At 41.9% G+C, this 21891-nt stretch overlaps 1 protein-coding gene across 2 annotated transcripts in view; it reads left to right on the top strand.

Annotated features, from left to right (window-relative positions):
* Positions 1-2071: 2071 nt before the first annotated feature.
* The window catches only part of AMPH (amphiphysin), a 123882-nt gene continuing 104062 nt past the window's right edge, over positions 2072-21891 (top strand). The window contains exon 1 of one of the 2 annotated variants that reach the window (XM_054644510.2): positions 2072-2267. In XM_054644510.2, the coding sequence (XP_054500485.2) occupies positions 2199-2267 (69 nt within the window). In that variant the 5' untranslated portion in view covers positions 2072-2198. The remainder of the gene's footprint in view (positions 2268-21891) is intronic. The other variant, XM_054644501.2, reaches the window with a different exon arrangement.

A 21891-nucleotide genomic window follows, 5' to 3' on the forward strand; every position in this document is an offset into this window, starting at 1 on the left:
AAATTTCATTTTAAAATAGCACCAAATAAACAATTACAAGAAAATAGAGAGAAAATTGGGTAAATTGTAGTAAAGGATTATTCATTTTTAAATATAATCTATTTCAGATTAAAACATGAGCAATGCACAGAGAAAAATTTGCTTTGAAAGACATCTTAATGGAGAAATTTTCTCTGCAGTATTAATTACAATAAATGTTATATACAACAGACAGAGAGTATGGAGAGAACATTCTGATCATTTGCTGATAATTTTTTTCCAGAATCTAGTTGATGGAGAGCAACACACACACTGATAAACTAGCCAGTGAAAAAGCATTGGCTGTTGTCAAAGGCCATTAAATGGGGCAAAGCCAGTGCAGGTCAACTGACTGAGGAGGAAGAGACTGGCTGTCTGACTAAGTACACATCTTCATTTTCCTCACCCACTGGCATGAAAAAGCATTTTTGGGCTTGGTGATGAGGGTTGTACTACTATATCAGACAAAAGGGATCTAAAAAGCACAAGAGAGTTTCCTCCCTCCCCCTCCTAACCCAAAGGAAACCAAATGCACTCTGTTCTGCTAATACTTCCTACCTTTGTTACCCTTTGGTGAAGAAAATGCATGATTAATCAGTTAAGAGCACTTTTTTTCATGATTTTTTAAAATCACTCTTAAAGTGGTGGAATCAGAAGCCAAACTGCCCAGAAAGAGATACTCTGAAGATGTGAAAAAATACTTCAAAGAATTTGGGAGCCCTATGCACACTGAAATTTTGTTTTTTATCTTTCACCAGTTTAACAGCATTGTAAGACACTATCGTAATCTTTTAGACAAAATAATTTCCTTGATTGCTGTGATATGTTTTCTTTAGTTTTCTGCATTAGTTTTGGGTTTGGGGGTTTTGGTGTGATTACTTTTTTCTTTCTAAATAGTATTAACATGAGAATTAAGTAAGTACCTATTCTTACTAAACATTATTACTGCTGCAGTTGGCATGTTAAATCAACTTCTTAATAGTACAGGAAAATGCGTCAGGCACATGTGGGACTGAGCACATGTCAGAAATACATAGTCTCAGGAAGCACAGCTGGACTTACTAAATGTATGAGACATTTTCTTTTGGCAGTAGAAGACCTTCTGATCTGTGTTTTGAAAAATCAATGAAAAGTATTATGAAAATAGGACAGTTCCCTATAGAAGGATACAGGCTCAGGGTAAGAGAGTTGACTTCCAGTGTTTTGCTTTGTCTTGCTTTGCTATGTTTGCTGCTGGATTTCTACTCTCCCTATCAGGGAACTCCACACATGGGCAAACAACAGAAATAAATGTCAGGAGTGAATTTGGGGCTTGGTATCTAGGAAGGATGACTTTGCCAACCTTGAGTGACTGGTGCTGCACGATCCCTAGAAGATTTTGGGGTGCTTTAGTGTCAGGGGAGGACAGAGATTTTTTTATGACTGCCCTTCAGTTTTGCCTTGAAGTTGTAATTTCAGAAATGATCAAAAACACAAAAGCAGTCTGGAACCAGTTTACTGCTGTTGGTTGCTACGCTGAGATAGGAGTGAGGAATGGATGGGAGGAGGATGTCGAGAGCAGAAGAATGGCAAGTCAAGTGTAGCGCATTCAGCAGCACGGGCATGGTAGCCGCAGAACAGCTGATGGCTGTGCCAGGAAGCCCAGTCCAGGCCGAGCTGGGGGGTGCAGGTCCCTCAACCGCAGCACCCATTTACTGCACGTGATGCTGCAGCCCCCAAACCAGTGAAAAGTGTTAAAGGAGCTTGGACCTGGGAATGACTCTGACTTTGTGGAAACTTCTAAGGGAGTAAGTAGGTGCCTAAGGTTCTCCGGCTGTAGAAGGAGGCTTGTGCACTGGCAATCAGCTGCGCTTCTAGAAATCATCATCCCCATTATCCCTCTGGATGTTTTATTATCTAGAGGAACTGCCTCATCTCCAGAAGACAACGCTAGCCGCCCTGCGGGGTCCCGACAGCCGCCTCCTCAGGGGCCGGGGACGGACGAAGGCGGGGGACCCGCGCCTCACCTGAGGCGGCGGCGGTGGCCACGCCTCTCCCTGCTGTGTCTCTAAAGCCCTCCTCCTCCTCTTCCTCCTCCTCCTCTCCATCCCTCCATTCCTGCCTCGCCGCTGCCGCTCGTAGCTGCCGGGCTCTGCCTCGCCCGCCTTCTCTCCCCACCCTCCTAATCCCCACCACCAGCCATGGCCGACATGAAGACAGGCATCTTCGCCAAAAACGTCCAGAAACGCCTCAATCGCGCCCAGGAGAAGGTGCGCTCCGGGGCGGGGGAACTGCTGGGAAGGGGCGGATGGGGATGAAGAGCGCGGCGGCGGTGCCCGGGGTCCGCGGGAGGATGCGGCTCCTCTCGCCCCCAGCGCCCGCCGCTGCAGCTTCCCCTGTCCGTGCCCGCGGGGCGCCGGGCGGGGGCCGGGGCCGCCGGCCTGATTACGTAACTGACCCATTTCACCCCAGCGCTGCCCCGGCCCCCGCCGGCCGCTGCTCCCCGAGCGCGGGGCTGCGGCGCTACGGGCGCTGCCGGCGGCACCTGCCGCAGGCCCCAGGCGGCCGCTGCTCCCTCGCCCTTGAGGCGGCGCGGGGCTGCCCGCGGGGGAGGCACCGCTCCGCACCCGGCGTGGCCGCGATGCTGCCCCGGCCCGCGCGGGGAACGCGGGTTCGGTTCGCCTCGCCTCCCCTCACCGCCCGCCGCCAGCCCTCCTAAGAGGATTGCCTTTCCTTTAATATCCGCGCCGACTCATCCCCGGCTGCGGCGATCCGCCTTGCTGCAGCCGCGGCGTGACAGACACCGCTGCGTGTGATGACAGGAGCCCGCGGGGGCCGGGGTGCTGGCGCAGCCCGCGCTTTCTTCAGCGGCTGCTGCGGTTTTGGGGAGCTTCTCGGGATGTCATGAGGCTGGTCGAAATGTTCTGCAGCTGACAGCTTGTGCTGCTTAGGAAAGTCGGTACCGATTCTAGCGCTATTGTAGCCTGGAAATGACCAACGGGGGAAGTCAGGGAGAATTTGCAGGAGTTCCTGACCAAAGACGAGGGCCTTACGGACCACTTTCTGTTTTGCTCATCTTCATTAATGAAAGCTGATAGGTATAAATGTTCCGCACAAATAGCTCCTGTGTAGCTGTTGGGTGTCTCAAAACATAATCATAGATACAGATATTAGGCCCAATAGAAAAGCATTTCTGTATGCCTATGTGTAGCAGCTGTGTCTGCTGTTAGTACAGTTTGAATAAAGCTATTGCCAGCATGAATTTTGCAGACATAGTTGTCAGTACGTGTTGCAAGTCATCTCTTTTGAGGGTTAATAAAACCTTTATACCCCTCTATCATATATCCTGTATTGTTATGCAGCTTAGGGAATAGGGCTCTTGTGAATTAAGAAAGATTATTTTGTGAGCATATTTCTTACACTTCACTGCCCGTAAATCTGCACTTTCTTTTTGGCCACACATTGAATTCTGTGGAGCTCCAGTGGCAGAAAAAACCGCAACAATTAATATGTCTTATTCATAATTGTGTTATTATTTAAGAATTTAATAGTTGAGGCTGTCACAGACTAGTGATTAATTTTCCCTTTCGAATACTCCTGTCTAGCTCACTTATAAAGTACTAGACTTTTCAACACCAAAGTCATGATGCGTTTCCATTCTTGCAGGTTTGGACTGTAACTGTTTTCAGGTAAAACACGTAAATCCTCTGTAATAGTTCAAAGAGATCTGATCACTTTATGGTGTGAGTTGAATTGACTTGAGTTCATTGTTGGAGTCGAGGCCTAAAAATACAGTTTGTTTCCTTGTGTCTTTGTCAGTATGGTTATGATTAACCATCTGGAAAAGCACTGGTGCAAGTTGTAATCACACGTACTGCTTCAAGCTGTGTCTGTTCCAGTGTGGGGAGTCCTGCTCACAGAAATATGTGGGCATACTAGAGAGAACATATTAATGTGAATATCTGAGATACCCGGTACTTCTGAAAGATTGTTCATGCACCAGCCCCAGGACGGGTGCCTTGAGTCTGATGGGTGCCTTGGGTGCAAATCAAAGATGCTGTTGGGCTCTGACAGATGGTCTGCTCCACCTCCACTTTGGTGATCAATCATGCTAACAAGGGGGAAATTTGTCTGGTTTGATTTTCATGTATCAGTCAGGCATCTGGCAATTTTGGCTTCCTTATAGTATCTGTGGTGTTAATTTCTTATGTCAGTGGTCTACAAGTTGGTTATTTACAGTGTTATTTACAAGATATTAGTGGCCTTACACAGTCACAGTACCAGTGGTCTGACACAGAGTAGGTCACAGTACCATGTAGCTCTGTATACTTGCCTCCTCCTTCTTGGCCCATGTGCTGTGCACAGCATGAGCTGTGCATGTATACTCTTTCATGTCTATGTTTCTGGTTAGCTTTGAGTTCATGTATGTCTATACAACATAAAATCCTTCATTATTTTTGCTGAAACTTCACCCAAAAAAAACCAAACCAAAACAGGCCCCAAATGGGAATGATTGAGGTTTGTTTATTTGTTTTGGGTACTTGATGACAACAAGTAAATTTTGTCTAGGAGTTGAAAATGTATGATTTGTCTGATTCTTGATGGTGTGAATAGGATGGCATTGTGACAGGTGTGTAATATCACACTGGCTTAAAGAGATTTTAAATACATTTAGTTGTTTTTATCTTGATGCTTATATTGCATTTGTGCACCTTCAGTTTACTGAATGTATTCTTATATATCAATGCTTTTATAAGCATTTTTGCATTGCTTTCTATTATTTATTGATGCAACAGATGTATTAAAAATATGGAGTGGCTCTTAAACATAGACCTTCATTTTGGATTTCAGTAAAGCTTTTGATACTGTCTCTCACAGGATCCTGCTGGATAAAATGTCTGGCCCACAGCTGGATATTGTGCAGTGGGTAAGCAACTGTCCCACAGGTTGCTATCAAAGGGTTACAGTCAATGGGGTGACAGACTGGTGAGCTGTCACTAGTGGGGTTCCTCATGGCTTCATCCTCAGCCCGGTGCTCTTCAACATCTTCACAAATGACTTGGACGTAGTACTATAAGGGATTCTAAGTAAGTTTGCAGATGCTAGAAAACTGGGAGGAGTTGTTGACTCCTGTGAAGGCAGAGAGGCCCTGAAGAGAGAATTTGACAAATGAGAAGGCTGGGCAATCACCAACCATATGAAGTTCAGAAAGTACCAGATTCTGCACCTGGGACAGGACAACCCTGGATATGTGGACAGACTGGGGAACAAGAAGCTGAAAAGCAGCCCAGAAGAAAAGGGACCTGGGAGTCCTGGTCGACGGGAAGTTGAATGTGAGTCAGCAATGCCCTGGCAGCCAGGAGGGCCAAGTGTGTCCTGGGTACATCTGTCACAGCATCACCAGCTGGGCAAGGGAGGGGATTGTCCCCTTTGCTCTGCACTGCTGTGGCCTCACCTTGAGTCTTGTGGGCAGTTTTGGGTGCCACAATATAAGAAATATATTAAGCTATTAGAGAACACCCTAAAGGAGAGTTAACAAAGGTCATGAAGGGCCTTGAGGGGAAGCTTCAAGTATGAGGACTGGATGAGGTCACTTGGTCTCTTCAGCCTGGAGAAGAGGAGACTGAGGGGAGATCTTATAGTAGTCTGCAACTTATTCATGAGGGGGAGAAGGGCAGACACTGATCTTTTCTCTTGTGGTGACCAGTGACAGGACTTGACAGAATGGTCTGAGGTTGCATCAGGGGAGGTGTAGTTGGATATTAGAAAAAGGTGGTTGGGCATTGGAGCAGGCTCCCCAGGGAAACAGTCACAGCACCAAGCCTAAAAGAGTTCAAGAAGTGTTTGGACAATGCTCTTGGGCACATGGTGTGACTCTTGGGGATGGTCCTGTGCAGACTTGTGAGTTGGACTCAATCCTTGTGGATCTCTTTGAATTCAGTTTATTCTGCAATCTCTGATTCATTTATGTAAACTACTTTTCTAATAATGCCACCATTATCTTCAGTTTCTTGCTGTCTAGGAGAAATTTTAGTTGTACACTGTAGGTAGTGTGTGTGTCTAGTCACTATTTATATGACGAAAGCTAAATAACTGCAAAATCTCATATTGGGGAGATCTTGGTCTTGCATTAGAAGTGTTAATCTAAGAGTTATTTGGAAATAATAATTGGCCACTCTATTTTTCACATCATCCAGGTGATGGTGCTTTATGTGGTAGCATATGTGTTTGAATCAATGAGTGCGCCATCTATTAAAATCCTCTGGTCATCACATTTCTTCAATTACTTTTGCCTCAAAATGCAGGAAGTGTGGACATGCTGAGCTTTTAGCATCTGTTAAAATCTGCCAAAAGTCAGCTGAACAAACTGGATTAAAGTTTTAAAAGGAACAGATTGATTTAGGAGACTACATCCCAGCCATAAAAATTAATGAAATGCCAATGTGTTTAAAATGAAACCAGAATAGATGTTTTGGTAACCAAGGTTGACTGAGTCAATTCTACGGAGACGGTTACTTGAATGAAAGGGCTGAATTTGTATCTCCAGGTTTCTCTGGAAAATTCCATTTAAGCTGATAACCCAGTGTATAACACTAGTTATCTCCTTGTCCTCTCTTCTATAACCCTGTACTGGTTTGAAAGCAAACCAGCAGGGGATCCCAAGTCAGAACTACAATTTAATAGGAAAATTAAAAGAAAATGCAGTAGTACAAAAACAATAATAGAGTCAGTATACAACCTGACTGGGTTGGTCAGGGTGTTGGTAGCAGTCCAATTAAATGGTGGCTGCAGTCCTCCTGGAGTGACAGATGTGGTTCTGTGGAAGCAGTGATCCTATCAAAGGGTGTAGTTTTCCTCTGAAGGTCCAGGGTGGTGTAGATGGATCTGGTCTTCCTCTGGGAATCCAGTGAGAGAAGGCAGACTGTGGTGTTCCAAATCTCAGATTTTATCTAGGTAGGATTGCTCCTCCTCCTGGGTGGAGCATCTCGCAATGGGACGATGTAATTTCACCATTTCTGCAGTGAGGTACAATGGCCCATTAAGAGAAGATATCCCCCTGGAGGGAGGATGGGTCATGGAAGACTTAAAGAACTCTGCCCCACTTGCTTTTAACAGATGGTAATAGAATACATACTTTTGGTTACATCTTGCATTGCAACCTTAGACAAGCCCAGCCACTCTAACTGAATAGCATAGAACAGCTGGAAGAGACCTAGAGAGATTATCTAGTCCCAGTGCCTGACCATTTCAGGGCTGACCAAAATTAAAGCATGGCTTTAAGGGTACTGTCTAAATGCCTCTTCAACAGTGACAGGCATGGCTGGGGGAGACATCAGCTACCTCTCTAGGAAGCCTACTCCATGTTTTGGCCACCTTTAGAGTGATGAAATGTTTCCTCATGTCAAGTCTGAACCTCCCCCGATGGCCACAGCTTGGAGCCATTCCCCATGTGTCCTGGCACTGGGAGAGAAAGAAGAGCTCAGCACCTCCCATTCCGCTTCCCTCCTCAGGAAGCTGTAGGGAGCAGTGAGGTCACCCCTCAGCCTCCTCCTCTCCAAACCAGACAAGCCCAGTGCCCTCAGGAATGTGCCTCCCCAGAGCACATTCCTGCCAGCCCCTTCCCCTGCTTTGGTGCCCTTCTCAGGACATGCTCAAGGACCTTCACACCCCTTTAAAATAGTGGGGCCCAGCACTGCACACAGTACTCGAGGTGAGGCTGCACCGGTGCTGAATTCAGTGGGATAACCACCTCTCTTGGCTGGCTGGTGATGCTGTGCTTGATGCACCCCCAGATGAGGTTTGCCCCCTTGGCTGCCAGGGCACACACACTGCTGATCCCATTGATCTTCCTGCCAACCAGCACCCCCAAACCCCCTTCTGCAGGGCTGCTCTCCAGCTATTCCTCTCCCCCTTCAGACTTGTGTCTGGAATTACTCCATCCAGGTGCAGAACCCAGCATTTGGTTGGTCTTGCTCAGCTTCATGTCACTGGTGACTGCTCAATGCTCCAATCAATCCAGATCCCTCTGCAAGGCAAAGCCTCTTACCCCATGAGAGAGTCAGCAGCACTTCCCAGTTTGGTACCATCACCTAACTATCTGCACATTCAACTGCAGCCTCCAGATCACTGATGAAGAGACTGAACAGAGCTGCCTCTAGACCTGAGCCCTGAGGAGCACCACTGGTAACTGGTCAGCAGCCAGATGTTCTGTTTGCTGCAATAATTTGAGCCCTGCTCTTCAACCAGTTCTTCACCCAGTGCACTGCATACTTGCTCATCCCACTGTTGGAAAACTTGTCTGGAAGGAGGCTTTGAGGGACAGGATCAAAAGCCTTTCTAAACCCCATTAAAATTGGGGGTTTAAATCCCATGTCTTCATCCAGGCAGATGTGAAAAATGCCAATCACTTGTTTTTAAAATTTTAAAAGTTTAATAGTAATAAAATGGTTATAAAAATAGTAATACAATTAGAGTAATAATAATTTGGACAATTTGAATTAGGACAATATGAGACAATAGAGACAAAGAGTTATGGAAGTCCGGGTACCTCTTTCTGGGCAGCACGTGCCCGAAACAGGACACCCATTAACAAAGGATTAATTCTTAAAAGCACTAGCCTGTTGCATATTCATATACCTCATACATGATGCATAAATTTCATTCAAATACAGGATTCTGCCTGGTCATTGTCAACGTCTTCCTCTGAATCCTAACAGCGCCTTCGAGGCGGGAAGAAGTTTGTTTCTTCTGATAAGAGGGCAATCAATTCTTTTTCTCTGAAAGATTTAGGTGTCCTGTGGCTGCTATCTCGCTGCAAGTCCTTTGTTTAAAAAAAGTATCCTACATAGCATAGTTTTTATTTTAACATTTTTTATAACCTAAAACTATATTTGACACACTACTTAAGAGAATTAATACAGCATTACTTTCTAACACAACACATATAATATTCATTTTAATATTTGCAAAAAGCCAATCATAAAATACATGCATTTTTCACACAGATGACCTTATTGTAGGTGGTTATTAAATTAAACAAGACTTTCCCTTCCTGAACCCATGTTGTCTGTGTCTGATGATTGCGTTGCTTTTCAAATGTCTTTTAATAAAACCCAGTGTGATTTTCTCCATAATTTTTTCCTGGTACTGAGGTTAGACTAACACGTCTGTAGTTTCCTTGGTCTTCTCTCTTGCCTTTTTTGGAAACTGGTGTAACCTGGGCTAAATTTTAGTTGGTGGGGCCTCTTAAGACCTTTTGTAGATGATTGAGATTGGTTGTGTTGTAATGTCTGCTACAGTTACCCACAGTACTCTGGGGTGAATCCCATCAAGCCCTATGGACTTATTAATATTCAGCTGATAATAATTGGTCCCTTTCAATTTCAATGTCCATAAATGGAAACCTGGTGTTCCTGCACTCATTGTCCTCTGAGAATTGGACAACCCAAGGTAGCAACATGGACATTAGTTCCATCACAGAGACAGCTCTTATGGGTGGCCTTTGTCCAAAGAATGGTGGATGGAGGGGTGATGGCTGGTCCATGACAGGTAAGGCATAAACCATAAGACATAAGGGACACCCTCATGTCACAGTGTCATCACCCTGTAGTGCAGCAGTGCCTTGGAGGGGCAAGATAAAAGGGAGCATCCTCCCATGTTCCACTGTCAAAGCTGGCCTGGAGCCAGCCCACAGACATCCAAAAGGAAGTCCTTGAGGAGACAGTGGAATTACTTGGAGGAGGCTAGGGGCAGAAAACTGGAGACAAGGCCAGCTGCCAGTGGGACTCAGCCTTTGGGGAACAGATGCAAGCCCTTCAGAGGAGAAGAACCACCAAGCCCTGTAGGTGCCTGAAGCTGTCTGGCCTTTTCAGCTGCATAGCACTAGTAAGTTCAAGTGAACACCTTCTTGAGGAGCACTGCGCAGCTCTGTCCTCAGCCCCTTGTGGAGCCAGGGGCAGCTGCTGTAAGAAATGGGATGCAGAGAGGTTGTTAGGGGTCCTAGGGCTTTTTACATCCACTGGTGCCCTGCCAGGATTCTTGACCTTCAGGCTGATCAGGCTGAGGACATTTGGCCACTCTTGGAAGCCCCAAGATGGCTCCAGGTTGAGAGAGAATAGGGTTTAGGCATATCCTGGAAGGCATGACCAGATTGTGCAATGAGGAGTGAGGCCTTGGTCACATGCTTAGGGAATAGCTGATTACCAGCAATTGCTGGTGTCAGTGATGTGGTGGTTTGCCATGCTGTGAAAACCTATCTCAGTTGAACACTGATGAGTTTAAAAAAAACACATGACATTTGCCTTTTGCAAATTTGTGCAGATGGTCCCTTTATCTTGAGATGACCCACAGCCCTGACCCCTCTCAGAAGATACACACCTCCTTCCCACAAGGTGACAGAGCCAGTGCCTAGGCTGGGAGATGGTTATGGGTATTCAGTCCCTTCTGCTAGTGGAGAGCTGGAAAGAATTGTCTTCAGAGATTTCCCCAGTGTGTACTAGTAGGGAAAGGAGCAGGTAGGAGAAGACAGATTTGAGTAGAATAAAATAGTTCAATTTAAACAGACCTACAATAATCATCCAGTCCCACTACCTGACCACTTCAGGGCTGACCAAAAGTGAAGCATGGCCTTAAGGGCACTGTCCAAATGCCTTTTCAACACTCATAGACATGGGTTCATTGACCACCTCTCCAAGAGGTCTCTTCCAGGGTTTGACATTGTCTCATAATAAACCAGCTGGTGCTGTCACAACATTTCCGAAACTCAGTTTCAGTAAGGTTTGTTCCTGGGCATTTCTTGCGTAGCTTCTGAAAATCAAGCTAATGTGTTTTTGATGTTTAACTTCTAAGGCAGTAATATATGTGGTTTCATCTGAAACTTAAACCAGTACATACTCCAGTTTATGGGAACTTTGGGGGCATTACAAGGGTAGTAAAGGAGGAGATTCTATGAAGGAAACAGTAAACTTCCATTTGGAAGGAAATTTTGTGGTTCTGTACAAGTTCTGTTCTGTAACTAATAACATCTGCTCTGAGGCAGGAGACAAGTATGTGGAAGAATATTATTGTGAAAGGCATGCTACATCTATTATAGCTATGCTGACCTGCTTGCAATGTAATGACATGGTTCTAGCAGCCGCAGGTTCCTACTGTCTAATGATTTAAAATGTTGGCTGCACAGATATTGTAAAATGTTTTGTACTGAAGTCATTATAGTATTATGACAGGCCTTGACATTTGGGGCCCTGCTGGCACAAGCACACACAATGATGAGGAAACTCCACCTCTGAAGAGCAAATTCTTAATCTCTATGTTTATAAACAAAACCAATAACAAGTCAATCATTTCTCATATGGATAGTATGGTCTAAACTATGCAGACGATATTTTTCTGTCTTCAGGTTCAAGTATAATGAAAACTTAAATTTCCTTTTTAAAAGTTCTCTTTTTTTAAAATAGAAATTATAGAAAAAATGGAGTGCAGGTGGTCATCTGGCCATCCTACTAAACAAATGTGGAATCAACTGTACTTAAAATTATTCCTCAGGAATTACTTTCTTGCCAGCCTTTTAAAGTTTGTAATGGTGGAGATTTTGCAGATTCCCTAAATTGTTCTGTACTTTTGCTTAGTTGCTTAGGCACCTCCAGTCAGAAAGTTATCTTCTCATAGAATGTAAATGTCTTTTTTTGCAGTTCAAGTTTCCTTGTTGTAGAGGAATGTGTTCTTTCTTCTTGCCTCAAAATTTAGAAGTGTTTTTCATCTTTTGTCAGCATTCCCTCTGATCTAACTGGAGTTATCACATGACTCTTTCAATCAGGTGAAACAGTAGCTCCTAATAAAATATTGATTGCTTTCACTTTAGTTTCTAATGTACAGGTTAAAAGGTAGAGGTAGATTTTGGTTTTCTGGGTGCAAAGCATGAAAGAAAGGAGAGAGAAAATCCCCAAGGCTCCTTCCTGTTAGGTTCTCATATGATATTTTCCCTGCTTTGTAATCTTTGTAAAGGAAATCTGTTTCTTCTTTCCCAGTTTTCCCCATATATGTAGTATTAACCGTGATCCTATAAGTTGTTACATAATACACTCTTTCTCATTGTCACTCAGTTTCCACAAGACAAGGAAGTGCTGATTCTTAAGTGTTAAGGGGGTCCATAGCTCTGTGTTCATTGGCTGAAGCATTATTAGTATCAAGGTGGCCTCAGCCTCTGTTCTTGCTTGACAATTTCATCTTTTCTCTCTTATTCTTTCCTACTTCCTTTTTAGTTTTTTAGCATGGGTCCCTTCCGCTACTGTTCTCTCTACACTTCATTTAAATCCTATCTTAAAAATAAAGTATTTTTTTTAAAAATCTGCTAAATTGTTTGGTTTGGTTCTGGACTGCCTTCTTCACTACATCTTGCCCATCTAGCAGATCGTCTGTTTGGCATTGTTATATTATCTAAGACCTAATGTTTCTGACAAGGACTGCTTCATGATAGCTGTCAGTGGTCTGCAGACACTGGACAGTGCATGCCACCTTCCTGTTGTGATACTATTAAAAGTGAGACTTTATGGGCACATAGAGGAGAAATGCTGAGGTGGTGATAACCTCCCTTGGAGTGTATCTGGAAATTGCTGGAATTTCTGGTCTGGATTGATCACCAGTGCCTGCCTTTTAGGATGTGCTCTGAACCCTGGTGCAACCAGTTGTTGTAGATAGCAAAGGGTGAGAGAGCAGTAGATGAGGGCAGGAAAGGAGAATACAAGTTACTTTTCACCTCAGTGGACCAAATTTTATGCACTGGCTAGGAGGAATAGTGAAGAAAACTGGCCAGATCTATCATAGCAGGATCTTTCATTGGAGATAAATGGCAGAGAAAAGCAGGCTACGTATAAGGTGTGGGTGAGCATGGAGAGGAGACCAGCACGCCTGTGCTTGCCTTTCCTGCAACACACCCGTCCAGGCTGTGGGGAGCCTCTCTTAATGGCTTGTCAAGCCAGTGTGGGATGATGGACAGTATACTGACCTTGGGAGAAAACAAAAATAAAGAGTGAAAAATGCCCTTTAACACATTTTTTGCAGCTGCCTATATGAATAGGATTGTAGCTCCCTGAACACGCCTGAAGATGGCAGGGGGGTTTTTCACTTGCCTAAAATATACACAGGGGGATTCACCCGCACCCGAAGCCTGATCAGGCAGCAGGTACTGCCTGCTATGCCAGTACCCTCACTCACCTCAGGGATTGCAGTGTGCAGGGAGAAGGAGTACAAGAAGGTGGCTGTGCTGCTTCAATACAGAGGGCATCTTCTCTAGGGAGCAGTTGTTTGGTTTAGTTCATTGGGCTCCGCTGCAAACTCAGCTGCTAGGAGCTTCTAATCCAGAGGTTTCGAGTGCTGGGTCACTCTTCCTAAATGTTCTGTGGCGTCAGCATCAGTGCTGTGCGACACTGAATCTTTGCTGTTCTCGAACACTAAATCATTTATTCCAGACTTAATGAGTAGCTAGTTAGTCAGTCATTGTCAGAATGATAAACCAAAGACCAACTCTGGAAAGCAATTGTTTAATGTTTGGTCATGTTGAGTCTTTGCTAATTGGAGTTTATTAATGTGTCTAAGAGGCCATGGTAAAACTTAGGCTGCCATGAAGACACATGGAACACATTTCTGCTTGTGCTATGAGAAAGCTAAGCAGGAAATACCCTGTTCCTCTTCCTGGTGGCTCTACCTTTCTTTCTGTTGTCTCAATAATTATTCTTCATTATCTGTAGGACATTAGGCACATGTGAGATTCTGCAGAACTGGGGACAAAACCAATTACAAGTGTGGACAAGCACTTAGTTGGTCAAATACTGTATAGACAGTTTCTCAGAATGTTGGATAGTAGGAATGCTCAGAGGCCTTTCAGTGGGCAGGGTAACAAAAAAGTCAGGGATTGTACCACCCTTCAAGGCTCTGGGCTCAAACTCCTAGTGCCCTGCTACTACTCTTTATTGTTGTGCCTTCTTTTTCTTACTACTTCTTTTCTCACAAAAAGCTCCTGCTTACCCCCAGATAAGATCCTCTGCTTTGTTCTCCCTGTTTCTGTAGTAGATTAATTCCTTTGATGCTCCCTTGAAGTCTCAGCTTTCTCACTTTCTAACCCCACTTCTTTGTACCCACAATATTGCTAAATCTCCGATTTGTACAGATACAGAGGCCAGTGCTACAGTCAATGAACTGCAGTCTATCCTCTTTATCTATGATATGCAAGTGGAGAATATGTACACATGAGCCTGCACATGCTTGAAAGACACTGACTATCCTGTTTTTCCCAGGATAAATTGAAAAACATGCTAGGAGTTAGGTTTTATTTTTAATGTTTTTAAAACATTAAATTAATACATTAAATTTAAAGCATTAAATTAATTTAAACCATTAAAATTTAATGCATTAAAACAGTGTTTTAATGTATTTTTAATGAAGCAGAGGTTTGAGAAAATAAAAGTTGCTAAAGAACACAGATAATCTGAATTTTCTTTCTAGATTGTGATAATTGGTAAGCATTTAGTTGTGTCTTCACAGAAGTATAGGGGGTTAGCAGTATGTAGCAGAGGTAGGTGGTGGTCTGTAATGCCATGAGAAAGTTATTTATACTGATGATTCATGCTTTATGGCTCACCAAAGCTCAGTTAAAGGACCTACATGTACAAGGGTTAATACATATTTAGCATTAAGGAAGGAGATGAAACACTGCATACAGAGAAGATTAAATGTAGGCAGTCTATTTCCTGGAGAATACTCAGTCTTTGAGAGCTGAAAAATGACCCTGATTTTTCACATAAAATGCATTAGTTTTTAGATCCAGGAAAAGGTTTAAAGACTTATTTGCATGTAGGACATGCAGAGGAATAAATTAAAATATTATATTCCTTTTAAACCTGCACAGATCTGTCTATGGATGCTGTTGCTTATATTTAAACTAGGCTTCCTGTTGTTCAACTTGCTATTGTAACTGTGAAAAACACCAATCGCTTGTTTTTAAAATTTTAAAAGTTTAATAGTAATAAAATGGTTACAAAAATAGTAATACAATTAGAGTAATAATAATTTGGACAACTTGAATTAGGACAATATGAGACAATAGAGACAAAGAGTTATGGACTTCTGGACAAAGAGTTATGGACGTCCGGGTACCTCTTTCTAGGCAGCACAAGCCCAAAAAAGGACACCTGTTAACAAAGGATTAACCTTTAAAAACAATAGCCTGTTGCATATTTATACACTTCATACATGATGCATAAATTTCATTCAAATACAGGATTCTGCCTGGTCATTGTCAACTTCTTCCTCTGAATCCTAACAGCGCCTTCGAGGCGGGAAGAAGTTTGTTTCTTCTGATAAGAGGGCAATCAATTCTTTTTCTCTGAAAGATTTAGTGTCCTGTGGCTGCTATCTCGCTGCAAGTCCTTTGTTTAAAAAAAGTATCCTACATAGCATAGTTTTTATTTTAACATTTTTTATAACCTAAAACTATATTTGACACACTACTTAAGAGAATTAATACAGCATTACTTTCTAACACAACACATATAATATTCATTTTAATATTTGCAAAAAGCTAATCATAAAATATGCATTTTTCACAGTAACCTAAATCCTTGTTAGTTTTTCTGGGTGTTAGCCACCCTCTGCAGTTTGAATGAACTTTTTATGTACAGAAGAGAAACTGCTGAAATGGATCTGGAGAGTATGAAATATTTTTTTTCAAAATAATGTTGCCAGTAATTTTAACTATAGGATAAATCTTAGTCCTGTAAAAATCATAAGGAGTCGTTAATGAGGGTCATCAGAAGGGAATAATTTAATTGATTGCCTCATGTTTTTCAAATCTGTACTAACAAAATTCTTATCACAGGGGAGACAGAGGCTGTGGATGAAAGGCAGAACACAGAGGAAACCAGCCAAAGTTCATAGGTACACTGAGGCCTGAAGACAGGCACAAGAGCATGGCTCAGTCTAGAGGCAGATTGGTCTGGGGCAGGCTTAGGGCAGCCATTCCCATGGTTTATCTTGCTCAGGGGAGAAACTCATTGGGGGAAAATGCACAGTAGTAACTGAAGACAGGCAAAGGATGGTTGGCTGCTTCTACCACAGCATGGTCACTGGAGAACACATTCAGGAAATGGTAAAGGAGTGGATTCCTACTATGTGAAGCAGTGAGTGGAAAACAAGCACAACAGAATAAGGTTAAATCCATGGTTAGCTGAAGGCCAAAAACAAGCAGTGCTTTTGGAGATGCAATATGAATTGAAAACACGGAATTTGGATTTAAAGAATTGTGGAAATCTTAACAGTGCAAGGAAATTTCTTTGATTTTAAAAAATAGTACAGTCCTCCTTCTCTATTCTCCAATGGCTTCTGGATTAATTAGTAAAGAAATGAATATACTCCTTATGATGTGACAGTCTTGCAGACTGCCAAAATGTGATTTTATTGATAGTACATCTCTAAACATTGTTCTGTTTAATTCTCAGCCAAAATGTGCAGGCAGAGTAAGTATCAGGAAAGTTGTATCTTCATGTTTGTTTAACTTCCCTTTTCCTTCCTTATCTCTCTCTCTCTCTTCTTCTGTCGTCCTTTCCTTACTGCTTGCTCTTTCCCTTTCTCTTGTACATCTCACCAAACAAGTTGTTCCAGACATAACCACCAAAGCCATTAAAAAAATTATTTGACTTCTGTTACTTGATAGGTGAGCCCAGTTGCACACTTCAGATTGTTTAAAAATCAGTAGTGAGCCTCCAGACGTTGTAGGCTATGAAAGAATACTGAATGTTCATTTTGTTTTATTTGTCTCCTGTTGTGCATGAGAGGAGGGACAGATGGTGCTGCTGGAACAGGGCTTTATTCCCTCAGGGTCTGCAGGGCTGACCAAGGTCCTCCCTGTGTGGGAGGAAAACTGGGAATAAAGTGACAGCACCTCACACAGGTAGTGCTGGGTATCTGGAGAAAAACTAAAAGACAGGGAAGGTGAAATGGAGAGCTAAGTTGCCAAATAATTAAGACAGTAATTAGGCACTCTGAGAACTGCAAATGTGCAAGCTGAAGGAGCCTGCAATGGGCTATATTCATAACCTTTGTTTTTATCAGGATCTCCAACTAAGTCCACAGGAACTTCACCCAACTTGTAGCCTTAGGGTTAAGCCCAGCAGTGCTGTCACTCCAGATTCAGTGAAGTCAAGGTGCTGTTTGTATCCCAGGGCTTTTCAATTTACTCCTGCTCCCTATTCTTGTACTAAAAAAAAAATTCCCTCATATGAGATTTGTGCTTCTAGGGTCTGAAAAGCCTGTTTCAGAGAAGACCAACTTCACTCATATTTTGCAGAGCTGAACAGGGTTTTATTCTTAACACCACCCTGGCATTATGTTTTCCTGTACTATCAATCCAAGAACATAGCTGTTGTAAACATAGTGCCACCATCGCTTATGCAAAGTTTCATATAAGGGTAAAAATAAACAGTAATTCAGAAGCTGGCTGAGAATCTACATTGATTTGACAGCCAAGCTGAGAAGCAAATCAGGAAGAAATTCAGGCAACCCTTAGATGGCAAACACACACATGCCATTTGAATGGCATCTTAACTCCTAAACAAGTCACTCCTCCAAAAGTCATGACTTAGCACTTTCTGAAGGAAGATGGAGAGGAACAAGCTCCATCAAATATGGTTCAAATATGGACTAAAAAATATTTTGGATCAAGAACACATGTTTGCAGACTGCAGGACAAATGCAAACTTGAGTACAGTGTGTTTTTCTCAGCATTTCAACTTGGATCATACTGATTTCTATAGTGAGGGCTTTTTTCAGTAGGCTGTGTTTATCTGGAAAAGATATAAAAAAAGTATACCCCATGAAAAATGATACTTTAAAAGAGGCACTGTGCAGTATTGAGATTGCTAAGTCACTTCTCTGAAGGCCATGTTTTTGTGAGCAATAAATAATTTTTTCCCTCTAGTATCCCATTTCCAGTTTGTCTCAAAGTACTTACACCGATGTTGTTTTGCTAATGCCCATCAGTAGCCCATCCTACCAAAGCCTTACCATGAAGTATGTGATTAATACTGGTGTTGGATTGCTCAGTAGCATCTGTTATCAGAAGTGTTAGTGGGATTCAAAGTAGTCATATCAACCTGACTCAGACTTTTCCCTTCTCTGACTCAAAGAAGGATATTTTTTGCACTCTTTTATACAGAAAGATTCCTTACTTGCATATAAGCAGTCACCAATCAAGCAAATTTTATTACATATTAATGCATCTTGGAATCTTTTGCACATTGAATGGATCTAAAAAAGAAGGCAGTGTGAAGTCAGTCTCAAATGCCAAGCACTTGCTATTCCTCCTCTCTCACTCTGAAGCACAGGGTATTTTCAGTTCTTCAGAGGGGTTGTTATCATTACACGTTGAACAAAAAAAATCAAGATCACCTCTGATGGATTGCGATGGATCTCTGTCTTTTTTTGTTAAGTCTTGTGAAAAAAAGTGAAAATAGCAAAGGATTGTAGAAAGGCTTTCTGAAAGTGTCACAAACCCATTTCCACCCTAAGATATGTACACCATCACATACCAACAGGTTATGTCTACATCTAAGCCAGCTTTAGCTATACCAGGAGTGAACAGGATGTCTCCAATCACACTTTTACTTGTTGTACTAATAGAAGTGTTAAAAATACAGTAAGTTTCATCCAAGGTTTTTAGCTCTAGGACTTTCGACAGAGCTCAGTTCTCACTGCCTTTCTCATTTAATTTCAAGTTGTTGGTAAGAACATGCCTTTCTATGCTGCTAGCACCTATTCAATTGTGATTTGGAGAGTTTCCACAGTATACCCTTCACTTATGTAGAAATCATGACTCTGGGTAGACACAAAGAGTACAGGTTTAGGTTCCTCAGGAAAAGCATGCTCTGTTTTCTGCATCTTATCTCCATCCAGTGTCTCCCCTAGTGAAACAAGTTCTCCAAGCCTTCATTTGATGGAAGGTCCCATGAAGGATGGAAAGTGCCATGCCTGAGCAGGTGTCTATCTCTGTGCACTGCAGGAGAGTGAGTTAACACTTGTGTTCACCCAGATCTGCGCCCTGAACACAGTTTATCTGGTCCTTATGGTATTAGGAAAGTAATTTAATATTTAATTTAAAATAATCCTTATGGTAATTAGGAAAGTATTAGGAAAGTTGTTGAGAGCACATAATTTTCCTATCCATAACGTAATGCTTTTGTGCACAAAGACTTTAGGGCCAGTCTAGTTTGATGCACAACAGTAACATTGTTAACAGTTGCAAATCAGGGACATGTAAAAGTCAAACACTTGATACTGACACAGGGTCAGACTGTGCATCCATTGAAGTGAAAGAGAGTAGTCACTGGAATCATTGGGAAACTAACTGGACGCTGCTCTGCCAAGGGATGTTGGTTGCAATGGGAAGCTGTTAGAGAAGCAATATATGGTTAAGATAAAAAAACATTAGGTAAGTTCCCTGCTTTTACCACATTTTCTTGAGGTTCCTTCTGTCCTGGATGGGACACACATAAACTTTTCTTTGTAGGTGATCCCACAACAAAATACAACTCCTATCTAAAGTTTTAGTAAAACATTTCACATCCTCTACAATGACCTTTTCCATATTATTTAGGTACTATGATTAAAAAAAACAGTCTTTCACATAATTTTATGCCAATATGGAGAGTAAGCACACTCATATTTAATATAAATTGAACCCAAACAGATGGCTGGATAGCTGTGTTTGATGCTATGAGAATTAAAGAACTCAGCCTTAAAGGACTTATAATTTATTATACAGTTAAGAACCTGTGTATGATACCCACAAGATACTACTGATACAGGACTAAAGTGACAGAATAGTTAACAAGGGCCAGTGCCTCCATATGAGAATTTTATTTTTAGTGGGGCTACGTGTTTAAAATTAAAGGAAAGTGTCTTAGTGTCTTTCCACAATCTAAAAAGTAAGGAAGAGAGGACTGATGGTTCAAATATGTATAAAAATCAACACTGATGTGTTTGACATAAAATATTTTATAGCTGTATTAGAAAAAAGACAAAATTGTTAAGATTTACAATTAGTGTCATATTTTTCAGAAGAGTATGTCTGTTGTAGAATATCAAACCCAGTTACTCTTTATGTTATGTAAACCTGAGTGATACTAAAGAGCATAATAATTTCAAAACCTTTTTTTTTTCTAAATCTAGATATATGAGTGTGTATTGTTGCTTGGTCCATAATATCTGCAGTAGCTAACTTTATCAGAGACATGAGAAAATGCCTGTACTCTCATCTGGGAATCTGACTGGTCTTTTGGTCTCTGACAAACATAGGAGTGATAGAGCTCTTCCTTCCTCACCCCTCAAAAGAAAAGGCAGTGGTTGATTTGTATTTCATAAATCTGGGGGATGATCCTTCATACTTGTGATTCATACTTATACTAAGAGGTATTTTACTCTATCAGTGATCATATGGAGATATACGGAATTATGTGGATTATTCCCATCTACATATAGCAGGAAGAAATGTGCCAAAACCAGTGCCAACCAGCTTTCTACTAAGGCTCCATTTATTCCATTTGCCTTTTTTTGATGTTTCAAGTTGTTTCAATACAAAACCTTTTTATTTTTAAAGAATTCAAATCAGAGCCATGTATTAAGAAATGTCAGTTACATCCATCATAATATTTTAGGATTTATGCCTAATCCAAATTGTGATGAACTTGATATCAAATTGCTATAGTAGTAACATAGTGCTTTTAAAAATCTGATTCTTCTCATGCCAGTTTTATTTGTAGCAGGGTGAGGCTCTGGAGGTTAAATATAATCCAGTTCACTGTGCTAACACAAGATTTAATACTACATATACGCTCTGTACTGGCTCTGCATGGGCCTGGATTTAAATTGTAGCTTATTGTATAGCTTTCTGAAAATCACACTTGTGAAAATCACACTTACAGGTGTGTAAGGTGTGTAAGGTGTGTGTGTAGTGTATATACATATATTCTGATGCAAGAGGAATTTTTACTTTGAGGATGTAAGAAGACGTTGTAGCATCTGATGCAGTTATAAGCTGGATTTTCTCATTGCTTTGAGAAAATTTGCCTTGCTATGGCAGCAGCAAATCTATTCTGGGATCATAAATTTCTTGGTTGACCTTCTCTGTTTCACCTACCTATGGCCTGCATAAATCAATACTTTCAATTTGCTGATACTTTGAATTTTGTAGCTAATTATAACTCCTTCAGCAAATTTGAGTAAAGCTGCAAACTACTGCATCCACTTAAGGGGAGATGCCTGACACTGACTTGTGCCAATGTTTTGCAGAGGTTCACTTGTTCAATCCTTTTTCTTGCTCCCCTTATAACAACCACCTTTGCACAAATACAGAAGGCTTAATAGATCAGTCTGGGGCTGTCTGTCACTGGTTTTAATCTCACTAATTTTTCCTTTCCTGTTTGTACCATGCCGTTTGATTGCTCCCCTTCCTGCTAGCGCACATCAGCACCTTATTTTATCTGACTTCCCTTGAGTCGTGGCTGAATGCGTGCAATATGTAAGCTAGACCCAAACAATTACCAGCCTAAAAGACTGGTAAAAGTCTTTCTTGCCCTCCTTTGCTTTTTTTTCAGAATAAATGTAAACTGTTTATGTTGATTTGTTCAATTAAAAGCAATAGAAAACCCACAGAACCTCCCAGCGTTGTCACAAGATTCAATAAAGGAGAGTGTACCAGGTTGTTTTATTCACATTTGAGGGGAAAAAAAAAAGTAATGTTGGAATTTTTAATATTACAAATAAAATGACCTTACATGGGCTTTTTAAAAATGAGAGCAATTAGTTTCTTCTCCTTTCTCCTTGTTGAGCATTTCTCAGTGCATTCCT

This window comes from Agelaius phoeniceus, chromosome 1 (genome assembly GCF_051311805.1).
Source record: "Agelaius phoeniceus isolate bAgePho1 chromosome 1, bAgePho1.hap1, whole genome shotgun sequence".
In the NCBI taxonomy this organism is placed as follows: domain Eukaryota; kingdom Metazoa; phylum Chordata; class Aves; order Passeriformes; family Icteridae; genus Agelaius; species Agelaius phoeniceus.